The sequence below is a fragment of the Oncorhynchus gorbuscha genome, linkage group LG07 (genome assembly GCF_021184085.1).
Source record: "Oncorhynchus gorbuscha isolate QuinsamMale2020 ecotype Even-year linkage group LG07, OgorEven_v1.0, whole genome shotgun sequence".
NCBI classification, from domain to species: domain Eukaryota; kingdom Metazoa; phylum Chordata; class Actinopteri; order Salmoniformes; family Salmonidae; genus Oncorhynchus; species Oncorhynchus gorbuscha.
In genome coordinates, this window is record NC_060179.1 from 17,768,002 (window position 1) to 17,780,158 (window position 12,157).

Here is a 12,157-nt window from a genome sequence, read left to right on the forward strand (position 1 = left end):
TAATCAGAGGACAAAATAGGGGACAGGTGTGAAAAGACTAAATGAGTGAGTTAGGAGAATGAGGAACAGCTGGGAGCAGGAACGGAACGATAGAGAGAGGAGAGAGAGGGAGGGGGAGAGAGAGGGATAGAAAAAGGGAACGAACCTAATAAGACCAGCAGGGGGAAACGAACAGAAGGGAAAGCATAATGACAAGACAATATAAGACAAAACATGACACATACATAATTGTGTCATTTGTGTGAACTATCCCTTTATTGATACTTTAGGCATCCTTGTTGTTTGTACCATATAAACACATTTTTATGTCCTTGTTCTACCACAATTAATGTAAAATGTCTTTAGAAGACATCTAGAGCAGTTAGCTCAGTGGTTTAGTGGGTGGAACATGCAGGTATACATACGGCTTATGCCCACATATTGCGTTTACTCACTTCTTAATTGCCATGATGCATATCAAAGTAGTGTAGTGGAGGTATATGCCATATCAATTAATAAGGCTGATGGAACAGATTAGAATGTTTAGCTTAAAATGTTCAAAAACTATTATTTCACATTTTAGGCTCAGCAATGTGCACATGGGGTAGGCCTATGCGGGAAAACTCTGTTCTAAAATGTGCACTGCACATGCAAGCGGTTTCAAGGACAGAGATGTAAATATTCTTTAGATATTTTGAAAGAGGGAAGATCTAAAGATGCAACAATAATTGTTATAATTTTTTTAAATTGTTAGAATTATTATAATGGGTTGCTAATATGACTTGGACAATGCCTTTGGCTACTAGACAATAAAATACATTTGAAAGAAAACCAGTATAAGTCTTTATAAAATAATTGCCTCCACATTTCTATGGTGGGATTTTGGCTATAAGCTACTTTGAAACATGCCTCACATTATGAGATAAAACATCCTGGTTTCAGACAATGAAGGAACAGGAAGAATATAGCAATGCTAATGATAGGCCTAATCGTCTTCTGGTAGAGAGAAATGCTTTCCCAAAAACCTTCTATATTAAGCGTTAACTAGCTACAAAGCAGAATTATATCAGGATTATTTGTGTCAATTTAGTGGCCATTTGTTTTGCAAACTCAATCTCATGTCCTACAGAAACACTGCTAATCAAACAACAGTGCTTGGTGCCTGCAAATTATAGGGTAACTACACACAAAAAAATCAACATTTCTTAGATTGTTCCTTGACATCAAAAGTGGTCTCCGGATGTGGTTTAAACATTGTTATGGAGTTATAACATTCCATTTTGTTGTTTTTCTATAAAAAAACTGCCGTTGGCCAGCCTCATGTATCCATTTCAGTAGTAGGTCTACTATTAGCCTACTTGCACAGTACAGCTTGGGTTGGCCTGACTATGAAAGACCAATATGGGATTTATCATTTTAGGTCATTCAGAGTGTATGTCACTGTTTCTCATAGAATTCACCCGGCGGGCCATTTGGGACATCTTTGGCAAAAGATAGAATATACCCACTTCTCCAGGAACGACTACACCACTGAGTTAGCTGATGGTGCTCCAGATAGTGAAGCTTTAATGGGTCAAAACTGCAATTTCAAGAAAAAAACTCAATATCAGTCTCTTGAAAATGGCATTCAAGTGCTTGCGTTCACCGTACACTGTAAACAGTCGAGTTGTTGATAGTACAAGGTGAAGATTTGATGTAATATGACATCTAAATAATTTTACATTTGAAACCAGTTTAAGGGCATTTTGAAGTACCACTATAGCCTCTAACATACAGACATAAAATGGAGTGGTGACCACTCTTGGGTAAACATCAAGGCTTGCATGATATATGTTGCATTTTCCTTTTTGGCACAATAACCCACCACCCGTAGTTATTCTCTAGCAGATGCAGAGATACTGTAAATGTCTATATCTCTCAGAGATATGGATATCTCTCCCTGTCCAGCTGATACATCCCTGTCTCACACTTCTTTAGTAGGCCTGATGAGATGGTCTTCACTGCTCTCATGGTCTCAGTACAGGTGGGGTTAATCAGAGCTTCAGGTAACAGGAAGCCAAAGTAGCCTGTGTCCCGCAGTTCAAAGGCAAAGGCATAAGGGATCCCGTTCCTATAGGCCCAGTCCATGGAGCTGCCTGAGCTGACATCTGTTGGGGTCAGAACAAATACAACAGTTTGGATTCATTGGGAGGGTTTTCCACAGGCAAACATGTGTGCGGCAGGAATTCTTATCTTTTAACTGAAATATGAGCTAGATGTTTTCTGAGTGTTTTGCAGTCTGTTGCTGAAGTAAGTTAACGTTGGGAAGGAGACAGTGTGCATAACTCACACAGCGTGGTGGAGGCGGGCCCATATCTGTACCTCACTCCGTAGGCAGAGTACAGGGCAGTCACTGCATTGTGTGCAGCTGACTCCTGGAGGGGGGAATACATTACATTACAATCATTTATTGAATTCCAATGTGAGTTGCAACAACATTGATTCATTGATTGATTGTGGTCACAGATCTGCCTCTCACCACACAGTTGAAGTTAGGGATGGTGGCGTATTTATAGGAGTAGGGGTAGAGCAACATTTGGGCGTAGGCGTGGATGGAGACGTAGGCCTTGACACGCTTCTTGTGCTTCCGCAGGAACTTGGCCACTGCCTTGACCTCCGGCTCGGACTCAGGGAAGGGTCCGCAGTACGTGTCATCACAGGGGTGAGAGGATGCACCCTCCTCTGGCAGGGAGAAACAACAACAGGGCAGGTACTGTTTGTTACTTACTATGGTCATACAGTATTAAGTGCTGTATATACAGACAGAGAGGTTATTTTAGTTTATACTGGAACTATACCCAGTACTTTATAACAGGGTTTTACTATGGTGTTAGTGTATGTTTCTGTGACCATTTTTGAATACATTTTATGCACAGAAAAGTCTGCTAGATTACAAAATTGTTCATGGTAAATGGGGGGTATAAAACACAGCCGGTTGACATATTGTTCTCAATTCAATATGTTTTAGACATTTCTCTTCTCAAAAAACAGTCTTCTTTCACCTCTCCCTCTTTCATGTTATTTGTATATTCATAGCTACTTTGTGTCATTGATGCCTGTTTTCAATGTGGACGGATACCTCTTCAGATGGACTACGCTGGCTACATATCTCTCTGTCTCTCTCGGATTATTTTTGCATATTCATGTATTCTAAGCAGAACTAAACCCTCCAACTACAGTACGCATGCCCATTAATTATGTAAATGAGTACTCCAAAAATAAACGTTAGAAGCACAACTTGGCATAACCTGCAGACAGACAAGAAAGAGCATGATCTAAGAGACTTGCCCATGAGCAAAAAGCAGCACCTCAAAACTCTGGGCCAAATTAATATTTGCATATGCAAATCCAACAGGGAATGAGCCATGTCTATGTATAATACAAACAGTGTAAATGAACAATTTCCTAAATTAATTAACTGATTAAAATTAGACAGTAAATTACCCCTGGTATCATCCAACCTTGAAAGTCTATGATTGGTCTGCACAAAACACATAGCGGCTTCAGTAAGCATGAACTTCTTGTGCCTATTGCCTATTCTCATAATTAGGGCCTCGTTCCTGGCTTTATCGAGGAGCCAGAGTTCTTTTCTGGTCAGCTTTCAAAACTCAGAGCCTTATTCAAAATACAGATGGCTGAGGGTTAAATAATATATAATAATAATAATAATAATCAACAATACATACTGTAAGTCGCTCTGGATAAGAGCGTCTGCTAAATGACTTAAATGTAAATGTAAATGTACTGTAGTTTGGATTATTTGTCATTCCCCTCCCATTCTATGCTACAGTATAATGATACATCTCAACACCAAGCTGAGGCCTATCATTATGATGTCGTTTTCATAGGTCTTGGCCCCCATAATGAATACTCTGTGTCGACCAAGGCCGTGTTTTACACAGTGTGTGTTTTAACAACTTGTTCCCACAGGTCCCCAGCCAGTACGCATCTACATACGCCTGGCAATTAGTTATACACAGAGCAAAGAAGGGTTTGTTACCCAGGAAAATGTGAAAGTGGCACAAGGTAAAGAACAAGGCAGTGGATATTGTACTGTATTCTAGCCTGCCGTTACAGTAGCTGGATAATCTAATGTAGCAGGTTTGACTTAAGGGCCTAGAGTTTTCCTGTTTCTGTCTCGTGGTCATGAAAAACTCAGGCCTATAGCCATATCTGCTGCTGTCACACCCTGATCACCTGTCCTAGTGATTGTCTCCACCCCCTCCAGGTGTCGCTTATTTTCCCCCGTGTATTTATCCCTGTGTTTCCTGTCTCTCTGTGCCAGTTCATCTTGTACGTCTTTCAAGTCAACCAGCATGTTTCCCCATAATCCTGCTTCTATTCTTTTTTTTCTCGTCCTCCCGGTTTTGACCCTTGCCTGTTTTTCTGGACTCCGTACTCGCCTGCCTGACCATTCTGCCTGCCTGCCACTCTGTACCTCCTGGACTCTGAACTGGTTTTGACCTTTTGCCTGTCCTCGAATGATCCACGATCATTCTCTTACCTACCCTTTGGATTGAATAATACATATCAAAGACTCATGTGTCTGGATCTGACCTTGTGTTCTTATAGCTGCATTATAGTCTCACATTATAGTGTGAGAATATATCTTTTTTTATTTTACCTTTATTTAACTAGGCAAGTCAGTTAAGAACAAATTCTTATTTTCAATGACAGCCTGTTCAGGGGCAGAACGACAGATTTGTACCTTGTCAGCTCGGGGGCTTGAACTTGCAACCTTCCGGTTACTAGTCCAACGCTCTAACCACTAGGCTACCCTGCCTAGTGGTTCTCCCCCCCTATATCTTAAACACCGACCACTCACTGGGTACAATTTTTTTATTTGCATTTGGTTGAGAAAAAGACCAAATTCCCTTACGCTGGGGACTTTCTGATTACTTTTAGAAATTCCAAACAGTTTTCCACGTTGTTTCAATGTTATCAGACTTTTTTTTGTTTTGTTGAAATGACATGGAAACAACGTTGATGCAACCAGTTTTTTTTCCAGTGGGCAGTGTCTCATACAGACCTTGGAGATTATCAGTATCACATGTTCTGTCTACCCCCTCTCTCCCCTCTCTCTCTCCTTTCCCCCTCTCTTTCCCCCTCTCTTTCCCCCTCTCTCCCCGCCTCTCACTCATCTCTTCCCCCTCTCTTTCCCCCTCTCTTCCCCAGCTCTTTTCTTGCTGTAATTATCTATCCTTTCTTATTTAAGATTCCAAGTATCACACATAAAACCAGCCTCCCTCCCTGAGTGATGAATAGCAGACACCCACCAGAAGACCCTACCCCTCCCCCCTCAGCACCACCAAAATCATATCAAACAGGGGGGGGGGGTGCCGTCACCACACAAACATTTAATCCACAGCTTACACTAATTAAGCAGACAGAGCACCAGGAGACATCTCCCAACAGCAGGGGAAGGAAAGCAGGGGGAAGGGAGGACACACACACACACACACACACACACACACACACACACACACACACACACACACACACACACACACACACACACACACACACACACACACACACACACACACACACACACACACACACACACACACACACACACACACACAGACACACTCCAAGGATACATTAAAAACTCACCACACCACTTGACTTTCCAGTTCCTGTTGGCGTCAACACCTCTGCAGTGATACTTGACGTTTTTGGACCGGGTTTTCCTCCAGAAACGATCCTGGGGGGAAAATAATGAACATTGTCACTGACTCAAAGTAGCTATGAATATACTAATAACACGTCACCTTAAATACACATGTTGGGTCAAATGTTAGCTAGGTGAGAGAGAAAGAGAGAGAGCAAGCCAGACAGAAAGGGCGCGAGAGAGAGAGAGAGGGGGGAGAAAGAGAGAGAGGGAGAGGGAGAGGGAGAGGGAGAGAGAGTGAGAGAGGGGGAGAGGGAGAGAGGAGGAGAGGGAAAGAGACACAGAGATAGTTGTAGCTACCGTAGTCCAGCTGAAGATGTATCCATCCACGTTGAAGACAGGCATGATGTAGAAGTTGAGTTGGTTCATCAGTCGTCTCATCACAGAGTCATGCTGGTAGGAATGCAGAGCCTACAACAACAACAGGCTTATATGAACACAACAGCTATATCTCTTCTTGCACCTGTTTTATTTCACCAGTTACAATACTTTCTAGTTGGTGAATAATAAATCATGATTAATACTCCTAAGAAGTCTGTAAGTCTGAGGGTGGCAGAGGATCCACCAGTGATATCACACACATGTGACTGAGCAGTACAACTGCTATAGAGGGCTACTAGAAAACCCTCATCATCCTCATCATCGTTCTACAGCTGCACCATCGAGAGCATCCTGACCAGTTGCATCACCGCCTGGTATGGCAACTGCTCGGCATCCGACAGTAAGGCGCTACAGAGGGTAGCGCGTACGGCCCAATAAGTCACCGGGGCTTCCTGCCATCCAGGACCTATGTACATGTACTAGGCTGTGTCAGAGGAAGGCCCAAAGAATTGTCAAAGACTCCAGTCAACCAAGTCATTGATTGTTCTCTCTGCTACCGCACAGCAAGCTGTACCTGAGCGCCAAGTCCAGGTCCAAAAGACTCCTTAATAGCTTCTACCCCCAAGCCATAAGACTCCTGACCAATTCATGAAATGGACTATTTACATTGACCCCCTCCTCCCTTTGTTTTTACACTGCTGCTACTCACTGTCTGTTATCTTTGCATTGTCACATTACCCCTTCCTATATGTACAAATTACCTTGACTAACCGGTACCTTCTGTATATAGCCTCAGTATTGTTATTTAATACTATTGTTTAAAATATATATATAATTTAACAAGGTAATTTGACTGAGAACACATTCTCATTTACAGCAACAACCTGGGGAATAGTTACAGGGGAGACGAGGGGGGATGAATGAGCCTATTATAAACTGGGGATGATTAGGTGATCATGATGGTATGAGGGACAGCTTGGGAATTTAGCCAGGACACCAGGGTTAACACCCCTACTCTTACGATAAGTGCCATGGGATCTTTACTGACCACAGAGAGTGGTCCCATCCAGGACCAACCCTGCTTCAGAAGCCAGCAGTGGGATGCAGGGTGGTATGCTGCTGGTCTCCCATCCAGGACCAACCCTGCTTCAGAAGCCAGCAGTGGGATGCGGGGTGGTATGCTGCTGGTCTCCCATCCAGGCCCCAACCCTGCTTCAGAAGCCAGCAGTGGGATGCAGAGTGGTATGCTGCTGGTCTCCCATCCAGGACCAACCCTGCTTCAGAAGCCAGCAGTGGGATGCGGGGTGGTATGCTGCTAGTCTCCCATCCAGGACCAACCCTGCTTCAGAAGCCAGCCAGCAGTGGGATGCAGGGTGGTATGCTGCTGGTCTCCCATCCAGGACCAACCCTGCTTCAGAAGCCAGCAGTGGGATGCAGGGTGGTATGCTGCTGGTCTCCCATCCAGGACCAACCCTGCTTCAGAAGCCAGCAGTGGGATGCGGGGTGGTATGCTGCTGGTCTCCCATCCAGGCCCCAACCCTGCTTCAGAAGCCAGCAGTGGGATGCAGGGTGGTATGCTGCTGGTCTTCCATCCAGGACCAACCCTGCTTCAGAAGCCAGCCAGCAGTGGGATGCGGGGTGGTATGTTGCTGGTCTCCCATCCAGGACCAACCCTGCTTCAGAAGCCAGCAGTGGGATGCAGGGTGGTATGCTGCTGGTCTTCCATCCAGGACCAACCCTGCTTCAGAAGCCAGCAGTGGGATGCGGGGTGGTATGCTGCTGGTCTCCCATCCAGGACCAACCCTGCTTCAAAAGCCAGCAGTGGGATGCGGGGTGGTATGCTGCTGGTATCCCATCCAGGACCAACCCTGCTTCAAAAGCCAGCAGTGGGATGCGGGGTGGTATGCTGCTGGTCTCCCATCCAGGACCAACCCTGCTTCAGAAGCCAGCAGTGGGATGCGGGGTGGTATGCTGCTGGTCTCCCATCCAGGCCCCAACCCTGCTTCAGAAGCCAGCCAGCAGTGGGATGCGGGGTGGTATGCTGCTGGTCTCCCATCCAGGACCAACCCTGCTTCAGAAGCCAGCCAGCAGTGGGATGCGGGGTGGTATGCTGCTGGTCTCCCATCCAGGACCAACCCTGCTTCAGAAGCCAGCCAGCAGTGGGATGCGGGGTGGTATGCTGCTGGTCTCCCATCCAGGACCAACCCTGCTTCAGAAGCCAGCCAGCAGTGGGATGCGGGGTGGTATGCTGCTGGTCTCCCATCCAGGACCAACCCTGCTTCAGAAGCCAGCAGTGGGATGCGGGGTGGTCTGCTGCTGGTCTCCCATCCAGGACCAACCCTGCTTCAGAAGCCAGCAGTGGGATGCTGGGTGGTATGCTGCTGGTCTCCCATCCAGGCCCCAACCCTGCTTCAGAAGCCAGCAGTGGGATGCAGGGTGGTATGCTGCTGGTCTTCCATCCAGGACCAACCCTGCTTCAGAAGCCAGCCAGCAGTGGGATGCGGGGTGGTATGTTGCTGGTCTTCCATCCAGGACCAACCCTGCTTCAGAAGCCAGCCAGCAGTGGGATGCGGGGTGGTATGTTGCTGGTCTCCCATCCAGGACCAACCCTGCTTCAGAAGCCAGCAGTGGGATGCAGGGTGGTATGCTGCTGGTCTCCCATCCAGGACCAACCCAGAAGCCAGCCAGCAGTGGGCTTCAGAAGCCAGCCAGCAGTGGGATGCAGGGTGGTATGCTGCTGGTCTCCCATCCAGGACCAACCCTGCTTCAGAAGCCAGCAGTGGGATGCGGGGTGGTATGCTGCTGGTCTCCCATCCAGGACCAACCCTGCTTCAGAAGCTAGCAGTGGGATGCGGGGTGGTATGCTGCTGGTCTCCCATCCAGGACCAACCCTGCTTCAGAAGCCAGCAGTGGGATGCGGGGTGGTATGCTGCTGGTCTCCCATCCAGGACCAACCCTGCTTCAGAAGCCAGCAGTGGGATGCGGGGTGGTATGCTGCTGGTCTCCCATCCAGGACCAACCCTGCTTCAGAAGCCAGCAGTGGGATGCAGGGTGGTATGCTGCTGGTCTCCCATCCAGGACCAACCCTGCTTCAGAAGCCAGCCAGCAGTGGGATGCAGGGTGGTATGCTGCTGGTCTCCCATCCAGGACCAACCCTGCTTCAGAAGCCAGCAGTGGGATGCGGGGTGGTATGCTGCTGGTCTCCCATCCAGGACCAACCCTGTTTCAGAAGCCAGCAGTGGAATGCGGGGTGGTATGTTGCTGGTCTCCCATCCAGGACCAACCCTGCTTCAGAAGCCAGCAGTGGGATGCGGGGTGGTATGCTGCTGGTCTCCCATCTAGGACCAACCCTGCTTCAGAAGCCAGCAGTGGGATGCAGGGTGGTATGCTGCTGGTCTCCCATCCAGGACCAACCCTGCTTCAGAAGCCAGCAGTGGGATGCAGGGTGGTATGCTGCTGGTCTCCCATCCAGGACCAACCCTGCTTCAGAAGCCAGCAGTGGGATGCAGGGTGGTATGCTGCTGGTCTCCCATCCAGGACCAACCCTGCTTCAGAAGCCAGCCAGCAGTGGGATGCAGGGTGCTATGTTGCTGGTCTCCCATCCAGGACCAACCCTGCTTCAGAAGCCAGCCAGCAGTGGGATGCAGGGTGGTATGCTGCTGCATTGTGTTACCTTTATTACATGTTTTACTTAAATATATTTAGCAAATATTTTCTTAACTCTATTTCGTTGGTTAAGGGTTTGTAAGTAAGCATTTCACGGCAAGGTCTACACCTGTTGTTTTTGGCGCATGTGGCAAATCCAATTGGATTTGTTTTGATCAGGAGTGTGTTAATGCCTCTTCCCCAGGCAGGTTCCAGTGGAGGATTCGAGAAAGCAGATTGTTGGTGGGGCAATACCTGCTCAGTAATCAGGCTCAGGCCAAGGTTAATCTGACTTTGTAGAGAGATGGAGCTCTGCCCCCCCCTGGCCAAAATGAGACATTACTATTGTTGACCTAAACAGCACAGTGATCTGCTCCATTATACAATTCTGTTCTTGTACAAACTCTTGAAGTTTCTCAATACTGTCCTAGTACACACTCATCTGGAGATGCATAAACCCCCCTGCTAGACATGTACACGGCTTGCTATGTTCTAACAATGTTATAATAAAGCTCTGACATTTCAGGGTGGTTTGGGTTGATTTGCGGGGACTTAATTGTGTGTGACGCATTACTCTCCCTGCTCTCTGTCAAAATGGTTGTAATGGTTCCAAACTGAGAGAGGGTCCAGAGCAAAAGTGAAAAGAGTGCGTGTAAAGAGATGTGTGTATGTGTGCCAGCAGCATGCCACCTTGCATACAAATACTGGCTTGCCCCTGAAGATAAGCAGGGTGGGTCCTGGATGGGAGACCAGATGGTGTTGGAGGGTCAGTAGGGGGCACTCTTCTCTCTAGTGTAAGGAGAACCCAGGGCAGTGAAGGGGACATTGCCCTGTGTAAGGTGCCTTCTTTCGGATGGGATGTTAAACGGGTGTCCTGTCTCCCTGTGGTCATTAAAAATGGGACTTATTGTAAGAGTAGGGTTGTTAACCCTGGTGTCCTGGCTAAATTACCAACATGGCCACCTAATCATCCTCTGAATTGGCATGTATCACACCTTACCTTGCCGTGTGGTGAGTGTTCTGGCATAGAAATGCAGCAGAGACTGATAGCACCAGAGACTGATAGCACCAGAGACTGATAGCACCAGAGACAGACAGCACCAGAGACAGACAGCACCAGAGAGGCAGCAGTAGAGGCAGACAGCAGCAGAGACTGACAGCACCAGAGACAGACAGCACCAGAGAGGCAGCAGTAGAGACAGACAGCAGCAGAGGCAGACAGCAGCAGAGGCAGACAGCATCAGAGACTGACAGCACCAGAGACAGACAGCACCAGAGAGGCAGCAGCAGAGACCGACAGCACCAGAAACAGACAGCTCCAGAGAGGCAGCACCAGAGAGGCAGCACCAGAGACAGGTAGCACCAGAGGCAGGCAGCAGCAGAGACAGACAGCACCAGAGGGGCAGCACCAGACAGGCAGCACCAGAGACCGACAGCACCAGAGACACCTAACTCCTATGTCTATAATAGCATCCACCTGGGTGAGAGACAGACAGCACCAGAGAGGCAGCAGTAGAGACAGACAGCAGCAGAGACAGACAGCACCAGAGAGGCAGCACCAGAGACAGACAGCAGCAGAGGCCAGCAGCAATTGAGACCGACAGCAGCGGAGACCGACAGCACCAGAAACAGGCAGCAGCAGAGACAGACAGCAGCAGAGACAGGCAGCAGCAGAGACAGACAGCACCAGAGACAGACAGCACCAGAGACAGACAGCACCAGAGACTGACAGCAGCAGAGACTGACAGCAGCAGGCTGCAGCCTCCCCAGCTATTATTAATATAATAATAATATGTGACAATTAGCAGACGATTTTATCCAAAGTGACTTACAGTCATCCGTGCATACATTTTTACGTATGGGTGGTCCCGGGAATCGAACCCACTATCCTGGCATTGCAAACTTCATGCTTTACCAAATTGGAGGCGTTCAACAAACAAAGTGGTGCTTAGCTTATTTTAGGTTGTGAAACAGCTCACATGTGGACTTATTTGACTGCAGTGCAACACAGGATTAAAGGTTAACACTGGGATTTACAGTAAGAAAGTAAGAGGTGCACAACTCCAGGCCTCTAGGACCACAGTCCTGCTGGCTTCTCCTCTTGGCACTTTACTAATCAATGCATGTTGTTGTTGGGCTGGAGAGTCCACACACACCTGGCTCTCCCAGGACCAAATCTCTTATAAGAAAGCAAGGTAGAAAAACAGCAGAGCTGACACTGCTGCCCTAAACGACTGGAGTTGTCAAGGAAGGCCAAAGGAACGTACCTCTTTGACAAACCACTGGCAGAAGGCTGGTCCAATCCACTCCCTTGCATGGACCCCACAGTCTATCCACACTGCCTTCTTATAGGACCGTGTTCTCTTTCCTAGCTGACAGGACAGGACACCAGTCAGTTAACCAGCATTGTGTGTGTGTGTGTGTGTGTCTCCTACAGTACCTGAAGCACATAAAGGGGCCTGCCTTCATATGACCTCCCTATAGAGAACATGTCTACCA

The 12,157-nt window shown here is 47.7% G+C and overlaps 1 protein-coding gene across 1 annotated transcript in view; it reads right to left on the bottom strand.

The window, feature by feature from the left end:
* Positions 1 to 234: 234 nt before the first annotated feature.
* The window catches only part of LOC124039139 (carboxypeptidase A6-like), a 51,453-nt gene continuing 39,530 nt past the window's right edge, over positions 235 to 12,157 (bottom strand). The window contains exons 5-11 of the mRNA XM_046355024.1: positions 12,099 to 12,157; positions 11,926 to 12,030; positions 5,993 to 6,103; positions 5,635 to 5,725; positions 2,498 to 2,700; positions 2,309 to 2,393; positions 235 to 2,126 (exon numbers count right to left, since the gene is read on the bottom strand). The exon at positions 12,099 to 12,157 is cut by the window's right edge and continues 43 nt beyond it. Coding sequence (XP_046210980.1) covers positions 1,897 to 2,126; positions 2,309 to 2,393; positions 2,498 to 2,700; positions 5,635 to 5,725; positions 5,993 to 6,103; positions 11,926 to 12,030; positions 12,099 to 12,157 — 884 coding nt within the window. The 3' untranslated portion in view covers positions 235 to 1,896. The remainder of the gene's footprint in view (positions 2,127 to 2,308; positions 2,394 to 2,497; positions 2,701 to 5,634; positions 5,726 to 5,992; positions 6,104 to 11,925; positions 12,031 to 12,098) is intronic.